Genomic DNA, 25,478 nt, shown 5'->3' with positions numbered 1-25,478 from the left:
ATTAACCAGAACAGGCATAAATAAATCTGATGATATTGTCATCTTCGTATTTTAGCCATTGGTAATAGATAGATAACCTAAGCCACTAGCCATAGTGTGCCCTTTTCCTTTTTCTCTCTCTCTCTTTTTTTTTTTTTTTCTCCCGATTTATTAAGATCTACTTGTAAAGGACTAGAAATCGGTAGATTCCAAGTCAAAAGCAATTATAGCCCGAATAACAACCGAAGTTGTATCTACTATTTTCGGGCTATCTAGGCTACTCCAATGTCAACGGTCGAAAAGAATCTCGAGTTCTCCCTTCTTCCTTTTTTTTTTTTAAATAAATGTATAGTATGAAATCATCATCGTTATCCCGGTTTCAGTGTCCAGGTCGCCAACAGTTTATTGATGTCAATGGCGCCGTGGTGGCATGATCTCGGCCTCGCTCGTTGCCCGGTTGACTCCTCCATGAGGCCTCATTCGAACTACTTTACCCTTTTTAAAATAAACGTGTAGTTTTATCTAAACTTATTTTAATTAATTTACTATCTGAGACCGAGGCAGACGGAGCTTTCGACACGCATATATACGAAGATATATATATATACGTATAGTTTTTTTGTGCTACTGCTTCGGTTGATAAAATAAAATACAAATAATTGGGGAAGGGAACAAAGATCAACGTACAAAGAATGTTGCCAAAGTTGGACCCATCGATAGCCCGTCACGTGGGACCCCCACATGGGGTGCTATTTCATTCTCGCGTTCATCGTGCCGAGTCCGAACTCATTCAATTATTAAAGTCACGGGAGGGATTGAGACGAGCATTTCCCATTTTATAAATATCATCGGAGACCGACTTGCCGACAGTGCTATGCTGTCCTCAAAACCTTATATCCAATAACATAACGCCAAGATCCCCTACCTAATATTCAAAATTATCGCCCTCCATTTCGTAAGTTTTAAAAAGACATTAAATGTACTGAAATATAGCGATACGACGATTCTACCCATGTTGTTAGAGGTGTGAATGACGAAAATACTTTCATAGGAAGACGTGAACTCGGGAACACGAGGAAATTTCCCCATACCGATAACATACCGGTAGTGGTAACTTCTTTGTTGACTGATCCAATCCCATCTATCATGCGATGAATCTGACAGAAAAATGTAGAGAAGCATGAAGCTTCCCCGCGCGGAAGCTTTGTTTGCACGCAGGCTGAACCCGAAATATCCTTCGACACAACTGCGATGCGTAGCAAAATGGTTCTGATAGCGATCAAGGCGGGACCAAGATATGGTGACCCGAGATCTAACATGTCGAGACGGGTACACTCGGGTATATAGCAAATGCCAGAACCAGGTTGGCTATACATCATTGGATCATTGAGATCAATAATAAACCAAACACAGGTATCAGGGCAACTTAGAGAACCGACTCAAGGAATTACAACATCTCCATTCTTCCAAATCTGGATCATTTCTCTGATCACAATTAAGCAGTAAGATCATATATATTTAACACGTAAAAATCAATAATCAAAATTTTAAGGGCGGCTACGCCCATTCAGTTCCACATTGTCTTCATCGTAAGCTAAAGCTTCAAGCATGATTAAGTTCTGTTTAGCTCAGACAGTACCAACATTCCTGAGTACCCTCTTTCGGTCGAATCACCCAATCTTCCAAAACTTTGCTTGGTTGGTGAGGTATGTGATGAGGTTCCGCAAATGTCGTAAGAATACGTGTCCTTTGGTGTTTCTACCGATTGAAAATCTCACTTTCCACTCTTCTTCACAGCCTTCTTTTCCCGCAGAGCCTTTCTCTTCTCCTCTCTGTTAGATGACAAAGTCGATGAATTTCCCAATCTATTCGTAGTCAAAAGGACGAACGAAAACACACTGAAGATTCCATACCTGATTCTTGATATTTCCTCTCTAGACGGTAACTTTCTCTTCTCTCTCTTCTTCTTCTCTCCAGAAACAGATTCTCTCTCCTTGCGTTTGACCCGACCATTCTCAACGACCCCATTGTTTCTCAAGTTGCCCTTTTCCGTCGGATTCTGTTGAGCTTTCTCTTCTTCGTTCTTTGTGTCACTGTCCTCATCATCTGCCGAAGGTTCTTCCATAGTCGTCTCAGCTGAAGCAGGAGGTGCTGAACTTTGCTTTCTATTACTCATTTTCTTCAACTGCAACAAAGACAATGGATTCAAAGTAAGAACATTTTTTCTGAAGTCTCCGGGTGTTCTTCACGACAAGTGTTTGAGATCAAAATTTACCTTGGCCACAAAAAATCCATCCATATTGTGAACATGAGGATAAAAGCGCCTTGTCTTTTCTAAAGACGGATGAAAACGATGTTCTCTAAAACTGACAAACCTGATAGGAATGGAAACATATAGACATCAGAAATTGTGTTTTTGTTTTTGTTTTTTAACATGAACTGTGTCTTTGTTTTCTGTCCAGTTGAACATATCATTACCCAGGACGACCAAAATCTAGTCCACAAGGTACAAGTTTGACATCACGTTTCTTCAGCGCATAGTCAATTACTGCTTCATTCTGCAAAAAGGAAACGATTGGTCAGAATGAAACCGACGATGTTTCCAAAGGTTAAAATGCAAGTAGAGTTGCAGAGACATGTACCTCGGGGACCATGATGGAGCATGTGGAATAAACAATATATCCACCAGATTTTGAATTGGCATCAACCATGTCAATTGCTGCAAGTATCAGTTGCTACAAAAACAAGACATGGATGTGATGAAGTTTTCCATTAAAAGAAATGACACATGTAAATGTTCAATGAGTTAGCATTTCTATCTCGAATTAAATACAGTCATTCACACAATATGATCAAATAAAATCGACAAACTCATCTCTCCAAGAGATACAAATAGTTAATCATGATCCACAAAGTAAATCAAATTTCAGATTCAATGTTGGGAGTAAAAAAAACTCATGACAGCATGAGACGATATCAAACCATAATGTCAAGCTATTAACTTCAAAATAAATTCACTAGCCCTCAACGACAATGAACTGTCATAAGAGAAACATACCTTCTGCAGAAAGGCACAATTTTGGATATCTTCAACACTTTTAGAAGTCTTGACAGATTCATCTTTGGAAATAACCTTCAAATCGGTGCACACATTTTAGTTTCTTTACGCAGCGAGACCAACAACTAAGAGGTAAAAATATAAAATTCAACCGCAACTACTAACCCCAGTCCCACTACAGGGTGCATCGAGCAACACTCTATCGACAGAATTCAGACCCAAGATCTTGGGAAGCTGCAAGCAGAATGAATAATTTCATTTAACACAAGCACAACAAAACATCAATACGTGAAAAGACTTCCACCAGAGAAAAGCATTTACAGTACTATGTTGAATACATATTAAGAGATTTTTCGGGTCATTAATAGGGAAAAATTTTCATCTTCAAGTGGAAAAGAGGCTACTTGAGTATGAGTCCCATTTCCACAACTTAGAGAATTTGTGCAAAAAAAAGAAGAAGAAAAGAAAGGAAAGAAAAGAGAAGAGGGGGGTTGGGTGGTGTGTGTGAAGGATAGGTTTGGTATGGGGAGCAACTCTAGCAAGCAACGAATTTAATAACATAACACTGACCTCCTTCCCATCATAGTTGCATACTATGGTGTTTGTCACCCCCATCCGATGCAGATTGGCGGTGAGAGATTTCAGTCTTTGGTTCTTCATCTCATTCGCAAAAATTACTCCTGAGAAAGCAGCAATAAATATATTATTGCCTTCTTGAAAGCCAAATATAATATCAACTGTATAGAAGTCATAACCTACCACTATTTTTCATAAGAGCTGCAATATAAGTTGTTTTACCACCGGGGGCGGCTCTGCATCAGTGGAGAGGATAAGTTAGCTATGAATGTTGCAGAATCTTATGAAAAGCACATCTTAATGATCAGAATTGGGGCAACTGACTAATGACAATCAATTTTTTAACTAATCAAAAAATTATAAGCATTAGCAGAAAAGAAAAAATGTATTGACAAGACAAAATAGATAAGGCAGATGTAAATGCAGAGGCATTTCGTCAATAGAGAACGAATGATCACTTACGCCATGTCAACAACACGTTCCTTCTCTTGAGGAGCAAGGGCCATCACGGGCAGAAATGAGCTTGCACCTTGTAGCTGCAAAGCAAAATTAGTAAGAGTGATTGATAATTAATAAGAATAATTAATTTTAGAAAAGCGAAAACAAAAGAAATCTTTACCATGTAATAACCAGCCATATATTCAGGTGTAGCACCAATAGGTACTTGTGAGTCATAAACAACTAATCCAACCTGCAATCACAATAAATTGCCCCCTGAAAATTCTGATATACGAGAAAAGGAGTCATAAGCCAAGAAATTGCAATACCGGGTTTTACTTACTTTCGACCATTTGCTTAATGGATCCAAGTTGACACCTCTGTTTATCAAAACATCTGCCAGATCCCGCCTCCTAGTCTGAAATAAACATAATGGAATTTTGGTAAGATGCCAATTTGGTTTCAGAAAGAATAACCAGGAACAAGTTAGGATGCTATTTTACCTTTAATGTATTTGTTCTTAGACATATAGGCCGAGGCTTTTCATATGATTCAATAAGTTCTAAAAGCTCAACAGGTGGGAACATCTTCAAGAAATAGAAGAAGGTGAATATAGAATGTGAGCATATAAGAAGTGAGCAACAACCGAGCAAAGTACAAAAATGAGATTAAAAAAATATGAGCATTCTTTATGGAAGTAATCAATTTAATCACCTCAACTAGCGCACTAATAAGGAATTCATTGTAACCGTAATACGAAGCCAGATCCCTCTTTAGCTGCTTCACATAGTCTTTCCTTGTTGCTCCTTCTTGCTTCAGGGCGTTGAAGTTTGACAAAACTCGAACAACTGATAGCATTGACCAGACTGAGCACTCCCATGCAATCAAAAGCATTAAAGACGTGATCATACGAAAAACCTACTCACTTTCTCGTATCCTTCTCTGAATATTTGGGAGGTCAGGTGGTCTTTGCTCCTCTTCTTCCAGCTCCTAAGTCATCAATATGACATTTTACAGAGATAGCGTTACTAAGCTGATGGTGGACGATAACTTATAAAAAATAGCTGACCAGAGCATATAAAAAATGATGACACGTTTTATATGGTAGAATGACAAGTGAATGCAGCGACATGGCATAATTTGAACGATACCCTATTTGTTCCTGCGTCATTCCACTGTACTGAATGGACCACGAGAATATGATGTATTTAATCAGAGATGACCAAAAATACATGGGTACCTCCTCTGTTGGCAATCTGAACTCATCTGATTCGTCCTTGATATTGAGCTGTATTTCATCTGCTGCATCTATCTCTTCCTTTTTCCTTCTTTCATCAAGAATTTCAGATTTTATCTCAATATCAGTTTCATCGGAGTCTGAATCCTTGTCAGAATCAGCATCCGAACCGGGCATTTCCTCTAAAAGAATACCAAACAACACGTCAACAACATAGCACCATAAAAAACCAATTTAAAAGGCGAAAAAAATTCACGATTAACCACCTCCATCATCACTCCCTTGGAGGAAGTCATCCGCGAGAGGGTCGTCTCCGCCGGAAGACGCATCAGACTCAGTACCAGACCCTCCTTCCTCTCCGTCAGATTCTCCGAGCTCTTCGGAGACTTCTTCATAGTTCGGGTCGTCAGACTCGGACTCCTCGACAATATCATCTTTCTTCGATCTCTTCTCGGCGAATAAATCATTCTTCAGCTTCTTCTTAGGTGGGGGCTTCTGTGCTTTCGCACCCTTCTTCTTTTTAACAACGGGGGCACCCATTGAGCTGCAGAAGCAGCACCAAGAGTCACAAGCACGAATTTTTAACTAACAGTTCACAAATTTGCCGGTAAAACAATGAAATTTCTCCATTAACGACTACTTGTGCTATCCCACATTCCAAATTCGCCATCAATGACTTATAGGATTAGGAAATATGTGGAGGAATGAGCTTACCGGCTACTGCAGGGTGAGAAATTCCGAAAATCCCGAGCAAACTGGCGACTTTCTTCTTCTTCTTCTTCTTCCTCTTTGCCCGGCTAGGGTTTAATTAGGGTTTATAATTGAAGAAGATTCCGTTGAAGACATGGGAGGTGTCTGATGGAGGGAAGAGGTGGGGGGCCTCGAGTGATGGGCCGAGGCCCATTAACAGTAAGGCTGCCGAGGCCCATCTTGTGTTTCATTGGTAAACTTTAGTATTTCTTTCGTTCAATCTGATCCCTGAAGTATTCATAGCTTCTCACCTTTATCCGCAGTTCGATTTTTTTTTCTCCATTTTCGTCCCGCGATCTTATATTTATCTTTGATAATTCGATTTCCCGACAACTAGCAAATGGATGGAACCAATCACGTATAAAGCATTAATAAGGTAAAATCCGTGTCTTGATTGGTCTGATCAATTAGACATCGGTTGTATTATAATCTCTTGGAATGTTTCATATCCTTCGATGCCAAGGTGGGGGACAAGATCTTAACAATCCATGATAATAAGAGCAACTAAGAGCAAGAAAGAAATATTACATAGCGGAGGAATGGTGACTTCAATAACATCTCAACAGAGATTTTCCAAATTATAATATTCAAAATATGGTATTAGAGCCATATGTAACCATCCCAATTCTGATCATTTGAGCTACCCAGCTTCACCATATATACCTGCAATGGCACAACAAGAAGATCATAATTAAATAGAGCATACAGCAGTTCCTTTGATTTCCTTTGCGCCTCAGAGGCGTCGAGACATAGCTTGCATCCCTGCGGGATCGTTGTAAGGATTAACGGTAGATGTCCGTGTCAAATAGCAAAGGTACGACGTTTCTGGCAAGTGATGGAGCCCGAGCAAGCTATTGGACTTGATGAACGTACTCAGCGAGGCTTCATTAAAGTGACGGAGTCATTTCTTTATATGGAAAATAAACAATGGATGGGAGCCTAATCCATTAGGTTGTGTTTGGTTTTTCGAGTTCAATGAGTTATACAACTCAACTTAATTTTATGCAATGATTGCAACTGTTGATAAATATATTTATATGTGATAATATATATGTATATATACATAGATGTGAAAGTAAATGAGAAATTTATTATTAAAAAACTAATTTTAAAAGTGATTAGGAAAAGCACGAGCGATAAAATATTATGAAATGAAAGTTTAAAATTAGTTAAAAAATATAAGCGATAAAGTATTATTAAATGGAATAAAGGACAAAATAAATAGTAATATGATTATATTGTTGAATTTTGATAAGAATAGAGTTGAGTGGAGTGGAATTGGATTATTATTAAAAAACCAAACAAAGCGGTACCTTCTAAATATGCCTGTTGCGAAACACAAAATACAGTAAATAATGAAGCCGAGGAGCGAAAGGACCAAAGCATCTTCTCATATATTAAGGAACTCGTGCACAAATATAGTCGGGTTCGCACCGAGTGTATAAAAACATGATTTCGCATCCAATGTTGTAACAGAAGTAGATGAAGCTAAGGATACTGACTATACATTTCTCCCACCAGTCCAACCCGTAGACTCCGAACGTGACACTGTAAAGGAAGATCTTCCCTTGAATCCAGTTCATTTGCTCTGTCCACCGCTTCACTTGCAATGATCCGGTGAAGGGACCGTGCACCTGAATATATAGTCTCGTGGATCCGAAACACATCCCTTGACGGGGTGGTTTTCGTATGTTATCAGTATGTTTTCCCTTGAAAAGGATCGCGCTGAAAGAAGAGGGGACGTCTTTCATTCCCTGAAGTAACTTCCATAACTATCTTCGAGCCTTTTTGAAAATTATGCTTCAACTGATCTGCCCAAGTGTCTTAAATAGCTATCACAGATCGAGTTTTGGGTATTCCTTGCTCGAGAAAGATGCATGCGGGGTTACGTCTCTGTTAGGTTTGGCACAGAAGAACGAGAAAACGGGAAGTAAAGGACTCATGGAAGATAGTTCTGTTGTATACTTCAAGCACATTACTGATTCTCTACCAACTCCAAACCTGAGAATTCTTGCCCATTATCATGAAATGATCATACAAGGTCCTAGCAGTCAGCATTACCATTCCATCACAGGAAACGAAACCACTTGCGACATATGAATTACAGATCCAACAAGAACAAAAATGAAATATATGACCTTATTGATCCTCAATAACTTCCTTCAACGACAAAAATACCAACAGAACAGATTCTCGTCTTTGACACAAAACTACAAGCAAATTTTCTCAAAATCTGTTAAACCCTTTTACCCTTCTTGATTTGTAGGCAATCGAGTAAACAAACTCCTAAGAAAACTATTACAAGTTAGATGACTATTTCTCATTTGAAGAGATCGGGGTTAAGCCAGTCCCTGCATTAAATAACAAAAGGTGCATCAGACTTACAATAATTCCGTCAATGAGTTGGTAAATAGCATTGTCATCCGATTCAAAAGGGTAAAGACCGAATTAGCATGTCTAGGCTCGGGCTTACTTGCTGATGTCATCAAGGTGGTCATCGAAGTCGACTATGTCCTGCCATTTCTCGGATAAGATGTAGTCCGACAGGACTACATTTGCTGATGGTTCCCTTGTAACTAACTGATTGCTTCCATTGCCATCAGAGGAGACTAACTTCCAATTCTTCGATGCGTCCCTAGTGTAAAGCTGACAAAGAGAAAAAGACCAAAGACAATTGTGAAGAAGATCCCATAAACGTATTGCACTTTTCGAACAAGAAAAGACTATGAGTAATGAACTACTAAAGATTAGATTAACTCTACCTCAGAAAACAATAACATTCCTCTTCAATGTAACATAAATAAACATCCGAATGCAGGTACTTCAAATTATATCTCCAAATACTAGGAACTCAAGCATATATCGTTCAACATCAAACAAATACTCAGACAACTCAACTATCACATATTCCGACAATTTGAATGTGCAACTTCTCATCAAATTTCGTTAGCACAAAGTCTATGTCAACATTCCGTGCTACTAACTTTTTCTTGAATGGACAAAACTTCAAAGAGATTCCTTCAACAAGAGTAAGTTATCCCAACAGCTGCGTAAACATCCAACTCAACGAAGATATGAAAAAGGATTGATATATGAGATTGCTGAAAAAGCTATGCCGTGCAGACATTAAACTCAATAAGGGTGAAGAAAACACGACAACAATATGAATCAGAGCAGAACTTCAGTACGCATTGGTGGAACTCGATAAACAAAGACAGACAAAAGAAGTACTCAGGAGGAGATAATGACACCTAACCTGCATAACAGGGCTTCGCTCCTTCCCTTTAGACAGCGCCTCGAGTTTTTTGTTATCTAACTGCATACACGAATAGAACTAATCACTTCCATTGATCGATCAATACAAGAAAAACTAACGATGGATTGAACCATAACCATTACTCACCAAAAGTATAGCAGCTTGTGGAAAATAGCGATAAATATTGTCCCCGATATTCTTCGCGACACCACCAAGCTCAGCATCATCGTGCCTCTCGTTGCCGTGGAAATATCCCACTATATTCAAGCCTTTAGCTTCGCAATACTCCTCTATCTGATCCAATTAAGATATCAGGTAACATTGAACAATGAGAATTAATCAGATTCACAAGATTCAAACTCCATGAATCAATCACACATTTAAAGAAAAGAAGATCCGAATTCTCCATGGCATTAGCATCAGATTCAGAAAATTGAATCGCTCGAGATGCATCGGCATGAAATAGGAATTCCCAGATTGAAGAACATGACATTCAACGCTAATACTATTCATCCCGCACCATCGGAAATAGCCAGTAGATGGTGAAAAGCCAGCTCTTCGGATCAAAATTGAGCTCATTTCGTTCATCTATCCAGTCTCGAGATCGATATTATTCGGGCAATTATGCAAATTCACAGCGCAGACGAGCAGATTCAGTGAGAGAGGTGCGAACCAGGATCAAGGAGATCTCTAGATTTGGGAGGAGGCTGAGGTGGGAGTGGAAGAGGGGTACAGAGTCGGCGATTTCGACGACGGTAAAGTCTTTCTGGTCGGAGACACGGCCAAGGAGGATTCCGTTGACGGCGGAGGTTTTGTGCTTGAGGGCGTGGAGGACCATCTTTATGTACGCGGTCTGGGCGATCTCGTAACGCGGCTCGGCCATGGCTCGGCGGGTTAGGGTGTAAGTCGATCGAGTTAACCGTACCGCCGGTGATGGAGTCAGATATTGGCAGAGAGAGAGAGAGATTCGAAGCAGAGAGCATACTCCCGAGGCTGAAGACGGAGACGGGAGAGAGAAGACGCTCTCACTCCGTTCCACCATGCTCCCGGCGTACCGTGCACCCGGCCTGACGTTTTAGGCATCGGGCCCATTATGGGCTTCTTACAGGCCCAACCTCTGGATCGGGCCTTCATTCTTCATGGGCCGCCATTCTCCACTCAAAGTACGTGCAACTTACTTGATATCGATATATTTTGCTATAAATTAGAATAATTTACTTGATTGTATATATTAACCATTCTAAAGTGATCGCACCATTTTACTCGGGCAGAGCTGGTTGGTCGAAGTTTGACGCGCTTTCAGAGAGGGAAATGCCAGTGCTAATTGGATGTTCAGGTTGGCGACATAATTACCGCTTGGATCGCACTTCTTTACCAGTCTTCTTACCAGTGTCAATACGCTTCTTTTTCGCAATAATGTTTGGGCTTCCTTACTCAAATTTTGTTTGATGTAATTGGTTTTTCTTTTGAGCTTTAGCTCCGATTAGTTCACCCAAAAAAAAAAAGAAAGAAAGAAAGTGATCTTACTGTAAATCTTCCCAAAATTATAGCAGTGCAACTCACAATACCCTGTAATTTGAAATCATGCATATTGAAATGATGGTTGAATGTGAGGTAGTAACAATTTCAGGGAAATACTACACTTGGAGGAAATTTTTGGGTTCACCAGCTGAATATTCAGTCGCTGCGTCTCGCGCGAAATGTTTTCATACTTGGAGAATAACGTTTCGTATTAAATAATCAATCGATTGCATGTAAGAATTAGTCGACTGATGTTTTGTATAAAATGTTTTCGTACTTGGAGAATAACATTTGGTACGAGAATTGTCTCAACGGTTGGAGAACCTACCAGGATACTCCAGTCCTGGGATTATCATTGTACGATGCTACGTCATGTCCGGTTCCCGAGAATTAACAGGAATCGGAATGAATAACGGGATAACTCAGTATTACGGTTAACTGCATGCACTCTGTTTCGTTCTTTTGCTCCTCTGGATCAGCCATAGCTAGAGAACTTCATGGCCAAGTAGCGAACAAAAATTCAATAATATACTTTCACAAGGTAAATCGCAGTCTAAAGAATGCGGTATGGTATCCGAACCAATCGATGTTGTGAATCATCGCAGTCTAACTGAATTCCTTAGGTCACGAGAAATATGCATTATGGAATTTTGAGGAGTCCTTCACTTTATGTGATCGAACCTGCTAAGTTATCCAACTAAATGCCGACAGTAGTGCTACGCCTAACTTACCATATAAGCATAAAGAATGGACAAATTTAGAGGGAAAAAGAAGAAAAACGAAAATGAGAAATCTCGATATGCAGTGACTTTCACACCCCGGCGTTGAGGAGTTTCTCTTCCATGTCGTTTCTTTCTTCCCCATTCACTTTTGCCAGCAGGCTTTGCTTGGGGATCGGCTTGCCTGTAACCTCGCCCGACTTCTGCAAGTTAAGTGATGTATAGATGGACATGCCACAAAGAGCGGCGAGGACCCCGCAGATGCTCACGAATCCTGGGTCCGAGTTGAAAAACACATAGCCCCCGAGGAGTATCACGCACGTCTTGAACTGTCCCAACACGACATGGGAGGTTGCGGAAGTCGCCCTGCGAGTAGAAACAAGAGATCACCTCTGCCGTCAAAGACCGCGGGAAACCATGACGATATGTCAAGGCCTTATTCAGTTTGCAGAAGATTTTCTCTTATTTGGTAGATCGGAAAACTGTGTTGCAACATGTCTAGAATCATTCCCCTTTTTTTTTAGTGTTCCAAAAGGAGAGAATAAAAGTTTTGTGGAAAGCTGAGCAGCTCCAAAGAGTTGCTCTCCGGCTGAATGAGAAGAAAAATAAAATTTCAGGACGAGCAATACCCGAGAGCTAATGCGCCGGACCATTGGAGTAGAAAACCAAGGAGAGCCGAAATAAGGACTGCACTCGTGTTACTCTGGTCCCATTTGAAGGACAAGACACCAGGTGGGTCGAGCCACGGCATCAGAGGCAGCAGGAAGAAGATTGTTATCGGAGTAGTTTTCCACATCAACCTGCACAACTCGGATTTTTGTTTCCGTTTTGGCACGACTTAAAAAGTGTATGTTTATATTGCAGGATGGACGGCCAGAAAAACTGGAAAAAAAAAAAGGTGCTTACGATAATGCGGTCCAGTTGCCTTGCTGTTGTAAATTGGACCAGAGGATCTTGTTAATGGCACTCGGAATTATCCAAATAGCAGCAATGCAAGCCCCAAAGAAATTGAACTGCAAATCTGTGACTGTTGCAACCGCCACACCGAGCGAGACCAAGGTAAGGGCCAAAACCTGCAATAATCAGATGAATTTATCGATAATCCCGTTCGAAACTGAGCAGTGATGGAATGGGAAGGGCAGATTATGGGAGGACATCTTTAGTTTAGGGGAAACAACATGAGGAAAAGTTAGCCAAAATTTTGAAAACGTGAAATTCATTCAACCTACCTTTTTACAAGAAATTGTTTTCCTAAAGAGGACGAACTCTGAGAGTACAATTGTCGGGGTCACCGCGATCTTGGCCATTTGATAAAATCCAACACTGCGCTCGGATCAAGGTTTGTCTCATGGATTCTAAGGGAACATAATGAATATTATGAAAATGTTAAGTCGGGTTATGTTTGAGTTAAAAGTTTGAACCTGTTGTGTTGTAGGCTTGTGTTGGCAAGGCCAGTGGCAAATGACATCACTACCCCGAGTGCGAAGAGCGAAGAGAAGGGCGTCGTTTTGGATGGAGGTGACACGGGAAGCAACGAAAGCGTCTTGAACACGGCCATCAGCACCCAAGCTACGGCATAGTGAATCAGTGTCAGGAATATCGGGAAGTTGAACCCGACTTTTCCCATCACCTGCAAGCAGAAGAGATCTTACAAAACTCTAAAATTTGGTTAAGAGCATTCGCAACTGAAATGCATCATATAATCATTCCATAGATCGAGGGAAGAGCACAAACCGATTTGTTAATGAGTATGATGCCCACTGAAACAAGGAAGTTGAAGGACATAGCAACAACCGGCCCACAGAACCTTTGCTGCTGGCGCTTGGCGCCGTCAGATGTCCGAAGCTCATTGTGCAGAGAACTCCTAAGCTCCTCCAGGGCTCTTCCTGCCCCAGCAGACAGCAGAACCTTGTAAATACCCGAATTAATTCGAAAAAGGGGGAGGGGAAAAAAAACGAAAAAAGGTAAATCTCAGCAGACTTGAAGAAATCTTCTGTTCTCCGAAATACTTCAAAACTTGCTTAACATTCACCTATTCCAGAAACTCACTCTAGTTCTAGTTCTATCCTGCTATAGTTTTCGACCTCCGTTAACTGAGGGAATTAAACCTTGACCTGCCCCATTGGCCAAGGTGTAACGGAAAAATGTCAAGAAACCGAATACTTCAAGAATAAATTAGCACGGCGGATAGATTGCTATTGCCGTGTTTTTCTCCCTCTCCCTAGTCTACTACAGATCAATTTGCACGAGTAATGGTAAATATCAGCAAAACCCCGTAAATGCCCAAGCTACAAGAAGGTAAAAGGTAAAGAAAAGGTAAATCTCAGCAGACTCCAAAACCTTGTAAATACCCGCATTAATTTGAAAAGGGGGGAGGAAAAAAAAAAGAAAAAGGTAAATCTCAGCAGACTTGAAGAAATCTTATGTTCTCCGAACATAAAACTTGTTAAAACTTGTTTTAACATTCACCCATTCCAGACACTCACTCTAGTTCTAGTTCTATCCTGCTATAGTTTCCGACCTCCGTTAACCGAGGGAATTTAACCTTAACCTGCCCCATTGGTCATGGTGTAAAGGCAAAATATCAAGACCTATAACTGAATCCCTCAAGAATAAATTAGCACGGTGGATAGTTTGCTACTGCCGTGTTTTTCTCCCTCTCCCTAGACTACTACAGATCAATTTGCATGAGTCATGGTAAATATCAGGAATCATGTAGCATTAGAGAAAGACCAAAACGCAGTTCTACAGTGCTCATGCTTTAAATAGCAAAACGCAAAGATACATGACATTAATTTTAATGTATTCATGACAAACACAATGAAACATATGTTTTCCTTCATCTCATGAATCAGTCCCCATCGAAAAAATGCGGTTTTTAACCAACAAGAACATCCGAGCCTGAAGATTAATCCCTTTTGAGACTCAGTCAAAAATTGTTTTGAAGAAACTTTTCAAAGCTAGGATCTTTCTTCACACTGAACGCATCGAACACACCTAGCACCTGTTAACTCGAGAGCAGAGACGAAAAACACGGCATGACCATGCTAAATGAAAATTTCCTCATGAGCAGTGTATCTGCTATCTACCAAGCTAATACTGGAAGGAAAGGCCCAGCGGGACGGGACCATAAATTTCAAACTGCCGAGTCCCAGGAATACTAAAATTCGAGGCAACAGGGGTTGTTAGGACACGGCAACTTGTTGGCTATTCCTGACAATGGTATGACACCCACCATTTGGTCGGCCACACCAACTGCGCGCCAGTTATGTAAATCATTAATGTAATACAAAGCACATGTTTATCAACCCGATCGCAGCAGTAGTAAACCTGGTAATGAGAGCAACCACGATATACTTTCTTGCAAAATCCCAGCCCCCTCCTACTGCTAGAGTTATGTATAACAACTACGTACATGAAGCACATTTTATCCCGTCTGCCTGCAATAGAAATGAACACAAGAAGCAGAGCACAGAAAGAACGGCCGAACCCATAATCAAAGCAAACCGTTTCGATCTCTTAGCATCTTAAAAGACTAATGCCGAGAGGCAGAAATGTATTTATGCAGCAAAGGTTGCACCATTTCCAACTTCCTGTCATAGTACCCCAAGCAACTACCTTGGGAACGAACTCGGCTTCTAGACCAAAGGACAAACCGAATGATTATGAGCATGAAAGCTAGAGAATCAGATACGGAGCGTCGCAATGGGGAGGAGATGCTCGAGTACGCATTTACATCTACCTGCTTCGCCTGCGTCGCTGTCTTTACGTTTGAGGAACCTTCTCGCATTCGAATCCACAAAGGACTCGAGAAATCCCATCCCCCAGCGGCACTCCGTCCCGCCTCAGCCTCCCGCGTTTCCGGCAGCAATGAGCATGTCCGCAGTCTTGTTTTGGGCAATCTGGAATGAACCAAAAATCGGGTCGAGAGAGAAACAGAGCAAATGTGAGGAGTGACCAAATCCTGCTTCAAGTGTCGCAAATGATTGATCCGAGAAGGAAGAGGAGATGGGGACGGTGATGGTTGCGGATTGGCGAAGTATGGTCACGTGGGTGGCGGCATCATCGCTCGGTAATCGATGCTTCAATACGAGGAAGAGGTGGAGGAGAGAGCAGAGCAGAGAGAAGGACGACGGAGGTTAATCACAACAATTATGGCGAGGCTGTGTTTGTTAACGTGATTCTGAAGCACAGCCCCCATTTTTTTTAATTAATTTAGTCTATTAATTAATTAACTATTTCTACTTTCAATAAACTACCTTAAACTTCATTTTTCGTAATTTCAAAGTAATATATATTTATGGTATTGGAATTATTGTTACGAAGTTAATATCTTCAACATTCTATTCTGACCGAGAGAATCTTTATTATATGACGTGCACGACCAATCAGATTCTGTTGCGCGGCGGTATAAGAATAGCCGGATTCTGGCAGTTTCAGCCGTAGCTGCAGTGGAGGATGGACAGATCTTCGACGACATTGAAGCATTTCGTATTATGAATGGGATACTTGTGTGGCGTGACATAGTTTTGGTCGATGATTAGTGGTAAGAGAACATGCACCGTGGACGGTTACCGGTTTTAGTACGTGTCGTATTATCAGTCTTCAGATCCATATGCAAATAAGATCACGTAAAATCTCATGAACCACAAGAGGAATAAATTCAGGGAGTTGATGAATCAATGTCATGGGAGTAGGAGCCAAAAATGAAAGAAAATATAAAGATTAGGGTGTCAATCCCAATAAATACGTTCGTTGATACGTCCCCACTTGTCTAGTATAGACACCTGGCCCCAACGACCAATTTATTTTTTGTCCCTACAACATAAGTTATAACAAAAAATAAAGCGCAAAAAAAAAAGAAAACAGATATAAATAAATAATAGATAAATAAAAAAGTGGGAAAAAGAAAGTGAGATTTGGAGCCTATGTTTTCTTCATCAATCAAAGGGAAAGCCCAAATGCCTTTTCTCTTTTAAAAAATTTTGGTCTAATTCAAGTCTTTGAATTGAAGGATGTATTCTTGTACATAATTCAAACTTCAAATGTAAGATTAGTTACAAAAAGCAACTTTCATTTTCTTTACGTACTCGATATATCTTTTTTTTTTAATGTATTTTATGTTACTGTTGTTGATGAGTATCGATCTTGATATTTGATTTAGTTTTTGGGGCAACATACTTTGTCTATTATAGTATTCCGAGTTATGATTCGTTCATCGGTTTCTCGAAGTAATGTAGATCTATAAGAAAGAAAGGAGCCAAAATGTCACTTTCTATCATGCAGTTTTGTGCATGTAACTTGTGCCCTAAGAAATGGAAATATGATAATGACAAGGAGACAGACTCTGTGTTTCTTCCTTGTGATTGAACACCTAAGCCAACCGGTCCAGTCAAATACTTGTTCATCCGGATGACATCGAACATAGCTCAGAAACTCGAGGATGTTGAAGAGGATTTGACTCCTCTGTTATCTGCAACATTAGAGGTGCTGTCGATGGTCGGTTTAGTCTATGATTGATTTGTGCCAAGTAACAGCACCTGTTGTTTTCAAGATCGGAAGGACTCCCCTTTGACAGGACGATGTGTTGAAATCACGGTTGGGAAATGAAGGGGAGAACAAGGAAAGCCACCATTGCATTTATGTTCTAACGAATAGTACACGACGACCTCTTCACAAATGAATACACGGAATGTACATGTAAAATCTGTTCTCAAACAACCTACGGACAGGAATGATTAATTACACAAAGGTACAGACTCAAATGAATGGGAAAATCGAGTGAACAGGGACGGCGCATGTCCTCCACCTAGAGATACTGGTCGATCTCTAATTGCCAGATACACGGAAAATAATTTCGTACATACCGGGTGAACGGCAAGGAGCTATGTTACACTTCTTCTCGGGTCGGTCCTCAGACCTGAGAAGCTCTCCGCATGGTTGCAACCAAAAACTAAGCAGATGCAGAGTCTCAAGAGAGAAGTGAGACCTACTCTTCCTTCTCCTTCTTTGGTCCATCAAGAACGAATTCTGCATACAGATCTTTAAGGCCGATCACAACTGTGGTTATAAGCGGGCCCATGATAGCTCCCTGTAGAGCAAGTATTCAGGATTTGGATTAAAGACCATTTCATCAGGGAACCGTAGCAAAATCGGATAACAATTTAGAGTCAGAGAGGAGATACGTTTGAGCTTAAGTAGCAAAACAGATTCTTCCAACCTATGAATTGTGTTTATGCATGTACAGGAACAAAAATTTTCACGAAAGAACTATCCCAGAAACAAATCTCCAGTTGCATATGGCAGAAACTATGTTACAAGATGGCACTCAACACAATTCCATGCTCAGATAAATCGAAACAAGAATGTCTTCAGCTTTCTGTTTTCTTACGTGAAGCAAGTGTTTTGGTTCGATTTTTAAGAAAGTGAATGACAAATTCCAAGTTTCATATGGGAAACACAGTGTAATCTCCACATCTCCTATTTCGACATCGATCTCAGACGAGTCATATATCATTGCACACCAGTATCTCAAAAGCATAAGTATGAGTCCAGAAAGGAAGTCTATCGGGAAAGTTACCTCCACAACAGAGGGGAACAAGGTTATTCCACCAATGATGCTGAGCCCTGTTAAGTACGCGTTATAGCCTGGTACATCCTCCTGTATCTCGGTGGCTCCATAGTCCATAAGAAGAAGGTGAATAATCGACAAAGTAATAGCCAATACGTATCTCCTCTCGAGAACCAGCTGAAGAGCTGCTGGGATTGTCGCAAACCATGGGGGGAAAATAGGTAAAATCGCACTCATGAATGCGAGAACCGTGGACACGTATACGAAATGAATCTTCAACAACCTAAACAAGAGCCAGGTGAGACAACCTTGGAAAAAGGCAATCTCAGCTGTCGCAAGAAGAACCCCGGAGATCGCCTTATCGAGCACTTCCACACACCTAACTCTCGCAGAATCGGGCATGGGGATCATGGCCATTACTTGCTCAGTCACCCCGCCAGATTCTGCAGTTATGAGGCTGTACAACACCCAAAAGAACACCATACTTTGGGACACAAAATTGAAAACCTCAGCTGCTCCTGTGATTATCGAGTTCCCAACACTGAGCATTAACTTAGCACTTCCGCCAAGTACAGAAGCACTGCTTGCAAAGATCTGTTGAAGGATATCTTTTCCCCGTAAAGCTAGCTCTTTTGCCTTCTCCACCAAGTCCTCCCGAGTGATGATCAGCTCTTTCAAGAGATCATCCACCTCGGTGTAAATTTGCCCCCATTCCCGCTCTCTGATTCCTTTCCGAATACTCATGAGCTTTTGGGTGTATGGAGATGGGCTCATCAGGGCTGTCGACTGCTCCGTGGAATTGTGCGATGGGCTAATCACAAAATGCTTGATCCCGGTAACGAATTCTGTCACATTATACTGCATTGCTAAGCCATCTATCTGCTCCGAAACAGTAGCGTAAAACATAGTTGTGTACCGATCGGCCATGCCCGGCACATCGTTATCCTCCATCCATTTCTTCACGCCCATCTTCTCTGCATAATTGCTCTCCTCCACGTGGGATTTGATCGAAATTACGGCATCTTTTCCCTCTAATCCAATCTTGTACGAGAAGAATATGAGCCCGACCAAGAACCCGAGAATCATCCCGACAATAAGTCCTACAGCAACAATAGTTTTCAACCTTTTCAACAATCCCCGAGTGAAGAACGCACTAATCCTGTTTCTTCGGAAACTGGAGCTCCTCAATGAGTTGACTGCGGAAAGAGTCGGATCCACATCCTTAGAGCTAAATAAGAACCCCAGAGCAAGAATCCCAATTGACCCCGCAGCCCCAATCCTCTCGTCCGCGACAATGAAGACCCCAAACGAGACCAACCACCTCACCAGCCTTGAGAAGCGGCTCCGCCTCGGCCTTGGGGAGCTGGGCTTCCGCTTCTTCGAGAAGATCCCGTAGCAGAGCCCCTTGATGTCCCCGAGGGTCCCGACAAAGACCCTAACCACGGCCAACGGGACGGCGAGGGTGGTCTCGGTGAGGCCCATTTGGAGGGGCTCCGACCAGAAAGCGACCAGGGTCTGCTGAATCCCCCGGAGAGGGATTGAGCAGAGGATGGCCCACTGAATCGGGCGGAGGTACTCCTGCAGGAGCTTGCAGATACCGTAGAGGATAAGGACGGAGACGGCGAGGCCCAGGTGGGCCATGGCGATGTAGAGGGCGAGGCGGATTTGGGGATCGGAGGACAGAGGGGCAGGGGTCTGGGGAGGCGCGTGGGGCTCGGGGGGAGGGGCGGGCTTGCGGTTTGAGGCCGATCGGAACATGTCTTGCCACGGCGGAGACGCGGCGGGGTTGGACTCCGAGTTCCTATCCGAGTATGGGACTAACTCCATGGTTTCTCCTCCTCTTTCTGCGCCAGAAAGATCGACTTTTTGGGGAATAATTATTCCGGCAAGAAATTTCTGGGAATTCAAGAACGGATGACCCAACTGGGGCCTCACACAGATGAAGCGGCAAAAATGGTGCTTTTGGGATTTCTTGGAACTGAGAAGAGAGAGAGAAGAGGAAGAAGAGTTGAAAATTTGAGGCAGAGATATCTCGGGGTGCATCAGACAGTGAGCTTTCTGACTATAATTGGTCTGTCCGGAAGTGATTTCCGGTAAAATTTTAAGGATGTGGGGGGACCATAATCCAAGAAAAGATCTCAGAAATTACCAATTGGTTGACAACGATGATATTCAGTTAACCCAGAAGTTGGTCTCGTGGTGGAACAGCGTGACCGCACAGTGAAGATACAAGTTGGAGTTACTGTGATATCGTTGCAGGACAATACGCCCTGTGACGCGGACGTCTATGCGGCAACTCGGTTAGTATTTTGCGTGTGGCTGCATGGGAATGGCTTACAACTTGTTGCCTTTCGCTTTGGTCACGAGGTGTTTAACCCGAGAATCGAGAAGTGATGAATCATAACAAGGTGCTAGGAGGGAATTGCGGCTGATATTAAGGGGTCCCAACTTGCGGTGGTTGCTTTCATGCCGACACTAATAATACAGGGCAACTCATGTCTTAGCTGTTTCCAGTTTCACTTGTTAAGCTCAAGCTCTCATCGGTTATCATTATGAGCTCAAGGAACGATAGCAAAGAAGGTTACAACTCTTTCGAGTCATAAAAGTCGGTTTCACTAGAAAGCATTGAAGATCCGAATCGACTATGTCATCACAAAAGCATTGCTTGTAAATCGAGTCACCCGACAATCACATACACACCATACGGCAAATTTCCCAGTTTCCATACACTAACACTGAAATAGCACGTTTCTTTTTGCCTCGGATGCTTCCAACTAAGGATGCGAAAGAGGATTCATTAGAGTTACTTCATGTACTTCTGCAGGAATTTCCGGTGGAAGTCGTTTCTAATCGTATCATTGATGAAGCGTTTTGGAGCCTTGGTTTCTCCACGTGCCTGGTTCTTGAAAACCACATCGTCGTCCCATCTGAGATTGTAAGCATAGAGAATTTATAGGTGTCAGCAAAATTTGAGCCCAGCTCTGTATATACAACACACAAGTACAGGAGAGTTTAGATCTTAAAGCGAACCTTCTCTTCACATTGAAAGAAGTTGGGTTGTTCATCAAAGGATTGCCTCGAAGAAGCTCCGCTTCCTTGGCCTTGAGCTCCTCGTCTTTCTCCAGTCTCTCCTGAGAAACCGAAAATCCACATGTTATCTTCACTAATAGTTACAAGTGGTACTACAGGGTTGAGGCCTGTAAATTAATATTTCCAGAAACACAATAAACAAAAGGCCAATGAAGACTAAAGTAAAGAAGTCCAGAAAGCAAAAGGTTAGAAAAGAAGCTGTTACAAATCCCTGAAGTGAATTGACTTACCTTCCGAAGCTTCTCCTCTGCCCTTTCCTTCTTTATCCGTTCGAGCTCTTCCAGCAGAGCCATTGTATCATCCTCATCCTCATCATCAACGTCATCGCTGCTAACACGAAAATATACAAGTATGAGAAAGCATATCCTACAAGCCATTCTTGAGCTCCTTGCACATTTTATCTACACTTCTCAGTTCCCAGCTGATCAATGCCTAGTTGCTTACAAAATTTCTAAATTCATATCACTCTAGGGAAGCAAGACTATGCAACACGCATGCAGAAGATATTCAAATTATTTCTAGAAGACCAATAAGCATTAGGCAGTGGGCACAAATATATCCCGCGATGACAGTTTACCTCTCATCATCACTTTTTTCCTCAAGATCAGAGTCATCATCAGCATCTGCACTACGGGGTACAATGCGATCTTCCACTTCTCTCTTTGAGCCTGCACAATGATCATGCGGTCAACCCAGGAAAAGATTCTAAATTTTACTGGGATAATACTGCAGAGAACAAGGCGACAGTTAGACTCACTCTCTAAAAGGAGCTGTCCTCCCTTCCTGCGATCTCTATCATCTGCAAACATAAAAAAGAAAATGAATAGGATAAATACAAGGAAAAGTATAGTATATTAAAATCACTATGACACAACAACAGCCATGGTGGTGTGCTATAAAAGAAAATATGAGACAAACGAACAGGATAAAAAAAGGTATGTAGTAAAAGAAGTACCATTGTATTTATCCTTTGATGAAAAATGCCTACGCTCCCGCTCCTCAAGCTCCTCACGCAAATTCCTCTTCTGCAGTTCATCCTGAGTGTCCTGCCCCTCCCTCCTGCAGAATAATGTTACTAATAAGATCATCACGTACCAACTACAATAGAAGACAAAGCTGGTCCAAAGAGAGAATAGAAGCGCTTTCATGGTAATTTACCAAATCAAACTCTTAAATGAGCTAATTATTACTAGAAAAGGATTTCAAATATGAAAGGGACAAACCTGGGCTTTAAGGTCGTGTGAGCTGCCATGTCCCTTGACGAGTACTTCTGTGAAGGGCCAAAAATTCGGGTGCCGCCTTGTTCATTGCCACCTTTGGCAGGCGCCCATGTTGGTCTCGCTGCAGTCGTCATATCTTCTTGCTAGTCGGGATATACACAACAACCAAATACCTAACACCCCAAAACAATGTGGAAATGGCACAAATCAAAATCCTATCAAAATTGTTTAGCTCAATATGAAATAAATCAGCGATGGGTTCCCCCTAAACTGCGGTCTACCATAAAAGATGGACCCAATAGCATAAAGAAAATGAATTTGAGAACACAATCAACATCACTCTCACAATGGAATTGATAGGAGAAACCATAACGAGTACATGTTAACCACTAGTCTTCGAAAATCATCAAACTGAACACTCTTTCATATCAAAAGATGATCCCTAAGGCAAACCAAAGAGCTGAAAGTTCCACTGATAATCCAACTTCAGCTCAAAATTGAAGCCGGAGCACCCCAACGATTAAAAATTCGCAGAAAACGTGAAGAGAACATGCTGAAATCAATACCTCCACTCAGCCAACAAACATAACGTCAAAACAAAGAATTTTGGCTGCAACCATGGTTAATTGCCCCTCGAACACAAAGTAAGACAAACACTAGGGCAAACAATTATAGCAAACGTCCACGACGAGATTGCAGGTGAAATCAACAGACGACGACCGACCAATGAATCTTCCAGCGCCGATCAGCAGCATCAGAGGAAGAGGGATGAAGATCTTACCTCGAGGCGAAGCTCCAATTCAGCGACGGACGGGAAGCGGATTCGTGAAGACGGGAGAAAGATATGGCTTTCGGCTATTATAGAGAAGGAAGGAAGACGGTGAGTCGGATCTTCAATTTCCTCCGAATTACACAGGCCGAATTCCTCCGAAGGCGCTCCGGTAATTTCATCGTACGTCGTTCTCGGCCCACCACTGTTTTGGGCTGGGCCTAAAATGTCGGCCCAAAATTTCTTGCCATGGGCAGTCTTTATGCGAAGACATGGTCTCATATCGAATATATGCATATTGATTTCGTACTAAGTCGGGCCGAAACCCGGTTTTGACTTCTCCTCGTGGATTGAGGCTAACGATTTATTGAAGATCGTATATATCGACTGAGGAGGTCGAGACATATCAAAACCGAAACGCTGATTATATGTCCAACTTTTCATTAAACTAGCAAAACGGAAGTTCGGATTTTATATGAGAGATGATCGCACTGAAGTCAATATGCAGTTCGGCGACTCTTGACTTCTGCCATATTAAACGGGGAAAGAAAAGAGTTGATCAGTGAGTCGCCGGAAGCAAAAATTATATCGACATAGTCGACAAATAATGTAAGCCATGGATGATGCTCGTATTGTATGTGGCATCCTTACCCAGACCTTAAGCTATGTGTTACAAACGTGCTCAGCAGGACATCGACATCAATGCACGCGATGATTTACGTTTGATTGGCATCATGTGCCGCCTCTTCTTCGATTGAGATAAGTTTTTGACCGGCCACGTCGGAAGTTGATCTCGAGTGATGTCGACGGTTCATCATTTTTTAATTATTATTGTTATTATTTTCATGAATATCCACTTATATTCACATCATACTTTTTCTTTATTCTTTTTCTTTAAGGATTAAAAATTCAGAAATATACAATTTTATCCAAAAAGAAAAACTTTCGACGTATTTCCTCCTTTTTTGGCAAATCAAATAAGCCTCTCTTTTTTTTTTATAATTTGTTTATTATTGAACGATTGAGTTAGGGGTTGATACGGTGCGTGGTTCAGTTTGCAATAAGGCTATCATGGTCGTTTTCCTATCTAGGATCGGAAGGGAGTCGTGGGATTGAAGGATCATAGGGTCAAATCGAGGATGAATGATCAGACCGAAGATCGTAAAATCGTACCTATAATTAATAAATAAATAAATAAAATGTATGCTTTTGTGTCAATCACAAATCCGATTTATAGTCACGCGACTCTTATCTACCACAAAAAATTCACATTCATACGATGTCAAGTTCTGAGCAAACCAATCACAAACAATAAATCATTAGAAAAAACACAAGACATCATTCACGAGTTATCAAAAAGTAAAATGACATTATTGAATAGGAGTAATAAGCAAGTGCAATGAAAGAAAAACTGATCGCGCATTATCGAAGTCATAGTGAAAATAGTCGCCATGTACAACGACGTTGTCATTGTCCTTAGATTAAATGCATCTTCTATGGGGAGCTACAAATCAACCATGGCTTGACATATGAGCCTAACATGCATGGGCTTGGGCCCATTTTTTTTCTTTTTTAAAATTCCATATAGTGTAAAATTGCTAGGATTGCACATATTCAAAGATCTTAGTAATTGAATCGAGAATCCACTAAAATCCTACAATTTAGTTCCTTAGAGTAAGATCGGGATTGGAAGCTTGTCCACGAATAGTAAGATCGTAAGATGTTAGGAGCCGATTCGAGATCTTGACAACCTTGGTTTGCTGACAGAAAATTCATTAAAAGTATTTATGAGACAGAGTTAAGGGTAAGAATTAATTTCGGAAAATAAGATAAAGGCATTTCATGGTTGAGCCGAAAAACGAGAAGAGTCATCTAACTGATATTTCAATTTGACTAGAGAATCAATCCTGAAGGGACATGTGGGCATGCGTGATTCCATTGAATCCTCAACGATACCTGTCGAGCCATGGGGATTTGTCGTGAGCAATTTGAAATCCTAAATTGTTTTGTATATAATTAATTAATAATTGAAGAAAAATCTCGACGAATGAACTCATCATCAGAGAGACGGGGGAAAAGATATTAATACGGCTTAGCCTAGAATTGGTCCAGCGCAAGACATCTTATGGCTACAAGTCCGATCAGATGCTTAACTAAGATTCTAATTCGTCGTAGTTTAGGCTGCACCGGTCACGTGGAACATAAGCATGATAATTACGTGCAGACAACCATCTATTTAGAGTTATAGATACGAGTATAAGCTACGTTCCATAATTTAGTTTAGCCCAAAGGTT

At 41.4% G+C, this 25,478-nt stretch overlaps 5 protein-coding genes across 8 annotated transcripts; all 5 read right to left on the bottom strand.

Moving 5' to 3' along the window:
* Positions 1 to 1,410: 1,410 nt before the first annotated feature.
* On the bottom strand, positions 1,411 to 6,144 carry LOC116214009 (probable 28S rRNA (cytosine-C(5))-methyltransferase). Its single transcript, XM_031549217.1, has 18 exons — positions 6,003 to 6,144; positions 5,555 to 5,832; positions 5,292 to 5,470; positions 4,978 to 5,041; positions 4,766 to 4,899; positions 4,555 to 4,638; positions 4,395 to 4,469; positions 4,233 to 4,304; positions 4,076 to 4,149; positions 3,797 to 3,849; positions 3,608 to 3,717; positions 3,203 to 3,271; positions 3,038 to 3,112; positions 2,622 to 2,714; positions 2,458 to 2,537; positions 2,255 to 2,354; positions 1,893 to 2,164; positions 1,411 to 1,811 (listed from the first exon to the last, which is right to left on the bottom strand). Exons 2-18 carry the CDS (start codon positions 5,826 to 5,828, stop codon positions 1,754 to 1,756), a joined length of 1,866 nt encoding a protein of 621 aa, XP_031405077.1. The 5' UTR covers positions 5,829 to 5,832; positions 6,003 to 6,144; the 3' UTR covers positions 1,411 to 1,753.
* Positions 6,145 to 8,020: 1,876 nt separating this feature from the next.
* Positions 8,021 to 10,296, bottom strand: LOC116214010 (ER membrane protein complex subunit 8/9 homolog). The gene is made up of 5 exons (XM_031549218.1): positions 9,968 to 10,296; positions 9,442 to 9,588; positions 9,295 to 9,354; positions 8,512 to 8,684; positions 8,021 to 8,389 (listed from the first exon to the last, which is right to left on the bottom strand). The coding sequence occupies exons 1-5, from the start codon at positions 10,175 to 10,177 to the stop codon at positions 8,359 to 8,361; spliced, it is 621 nt and encodes a 206-aa protein (XP_031405078.1). The 5' UTR covers positions 10,178 to 10,296; the 3' UTR covers positions 8,021 to 8,358.
* Positions 10,297 to 11,402: 1,106 nt separating this feature from the next.
* LOC116212854 (nucleotide-sugar uncharacterized transporter 2) lies at positions 11,403 to 15,698 on the bottom strand. 4 transcript variants are annotated; one of them, XM_031547572.1, is made up of 7 exons: positions 15,277 to 15,698; positions 13,269 to 13,420; positions 12,956 to 13,164; positions 12,764 to 12,857; positions 12,441 to 12,607; positions 12,164 to 12,334; positions 11,403 to 11,900 (listed from the first exon to the last, which is right to left on the bottom strand). In XM_031547572.1, the coding sequence occupies exons 1-7, from the start codon at positions 15,353 to 15,355 to the stop codon at positions 11,627 to 11,629; spliced, it is 1,146 nt and encodes a 381-aa protein (XP_031403432.1). In that variant the 5' UTR covers positions 15,356 to 15,698; the 3' UTR covers positions 11,403 to 11,626. The 4 variants fall into 4 exon arrangements, with proteins under 4 accessions (XP_031403432.1, XP_031403435.1, XP_031403433.1 ...); XM_031547575.1 differs by lacking the exon at positions 15,277 to 15,698 and adding an exon at positions 14,865 to 14,887; XM_031547573.1 differs by lacking the exon at positions 15,277 to 15,698 and adding an exon at positions 14,532 to 14,817.
* A 1,443-nt stretch (positions 15,699 to 17,141) lies between these two features.
* Positions 17,142 to 20,408, bottom strand: LOC116213875 (transmembrane protein 245). Its single transcript, XM_031548987.1, has 2 exons — positions 18,115 to 20,408; positions 17,142 to 17,625 (listed from the first exon to the last, which is right to left on the bottom strand). Exons 1-2 carry the CDS (start codon positions 20,146 to 20,148, stop codon positions 17,524 to 17,526), a joined length of 2,136 nt encoding a protein of 711 aa, XP_031404847.1. The 5' UTR covers positions 20,149 to 20,408; the 3' UTR covers positions 17,142 to 17,523.
* Positions 20,409 to 20,680: 272 nt separating this feature from the next.
* Positions 20,681 to 23,349, bottom strand: LOC116213876 (protein CWC15 homolog). The gene is made up of 8 exons (XM_031548988.1): positions 23,197 to 23,349; positions 22,419 to 22,588; positions 22,151 to 22,254; positions 21,953 to 21,994; positions 21,773 to 21,863; positions 21,426 to 21,522; positions 21,136 to 21,236; positions 20,681 to 21,032 (listed from the first exon to the last, which is right to left on the bottom strand). The coding sequence occupies exons 2-8, from the start codon at positions 22,547 to 22,549 to the stop codon at positions 20,909 to 20,911; spliced, it is 690 nt and encodes a 229-aa protein (XP_031404848.1). The 5' UTR covers positions 22,550 to 22,588; positions 23,197 to 23,349; the 3' UTR covers positions 20,681 to 20,908.
* Between the last annotated feature and the right edge of the window lie 2,129 nt (positions 23,350 to 25,478).

This window comes from Punica granatum, chromosome 7 (assembly GCF_007655135.1).
Source record: "Punica granatum isolate Tunisia-2019 chromosome 7, ASM765513v2, whole genome shotgun sequence".
Classification (NCBI taxonomy): domain Eukaryota; kingdom Viridiplantae; phylum Streptophyta; class Magnoliopsida; order Myrtales; family Lythraceae; genus Punica; species Punica granatum.
Note: the sequence above shows the minus strand (reverse complement) of the source record. Positions and strands in the feature narration are given on the sequence as shown.

Excerpts from the sequence above, each read along its gene's own strand:
- LOC116213876 (XM_031548988.1), bottom strand. The coding sequence starts at position 22,549 with ATGACGACTGCAGCGAGACCAACATGGGCGCCTGCCAAAGGTGGCAAT. Across the intron at positions 21,864-21,952 it reads AGGACAGCTCCTTTTAGAGA|GCTCAAAGAGAGAAGTGGAA; the intron begins GTGAGTCTAACT and ends ATCATTGTGCAG. Across the intron at positions 21,237-21,425 it reads CAGAGGAGAAGCTTCGGAAG|GAGAGACTGGAGAAAGACGA; the intron begins GTAAGTCAATTC and ends TCGGTTTCTCAG.
- LOC116214009 (XM_031549217.1), bottom strand. The coding sequence starts at position 5,828 with ATGGGTGCCCCCGTTGTTAAAAAGAAGAAGGGTGCGAAAGCACAGAAG. Across the intron at positions 4,639-4,765 it reads TTATTAGTGCGCTAGTTGAG|ATGTTCCCACCTGTTGAGCT; the intron begins GTGATTAAATTG and ends TATTTCTTGAAG. Across the intron at positions 3,718-3,796 it reads AGCTCTTATGAAAAATAGTG|GAGTAATTTTTGCGAATGAG; the intron begins GTAGGTTATGAC and ends CTGCTTTCTCAG.
- LOC116212854 (XM_031547572.1), bottom strand. The coding sequence starts at position 15,355 with ATGGGATTTCTCGAGTCCTTTGTGGATTCGAATGCGAGAAGGTTCCTC. Across the intron at positions 13,421-15,276 it reads CAGCGACGCAGGCGAAGCAG|GAAGAGCCCTGGAGGAGCTT; the intron begins GTAGATGTAAAT and ends CTGCTGGGGCAG. Across the intron at positions 12,858-12,955 it reads ACAAGCCTACAACACAACAG|TGTTGGATTTTATCAAATGG; the intron begins GTTCAAACTTTT and ends ATCCGAGCGCAG.
- LOC116214010 (XM_031549218.1), bottom strand. The coding sequence starts at position 10,177 with ATGGCCGAGCCGCGTTACGAGATCGCCCAGACCGCGTACATAAAGATG. Across the intron at positions 9,355-9,441 it reads CACAAGCTGCTATACTTTTG|TTAGATAACAAAAAACTCGA; the intron begins GTGAGTAATGGT and ends TCGTGTATGCAG. Across the intron at positions 8,685-9,294 it reads AGCGAAGCCCTGTTATGCAG|CTTTACACTAGGGACGCATC; the intron begins GTTAGGTGTCAT and ends TCTCTTTGTCAG.
- LOC116213875 (XM_031548987.1), bottom strand. The coding sequence starts at position 20,148 with ATGCACCCCGAGATATCTCTGCCTCAAATTTTCAACTCTTCTTCCTCT. Across the intron at positions 17,626-18,114 it reads TGTTCCCCTCTGTTGTGGAG|GGAGCTATCATGGGCCCGCT; the intron begins GTAACTTTCCCG and ends CTTGCTCTACAG.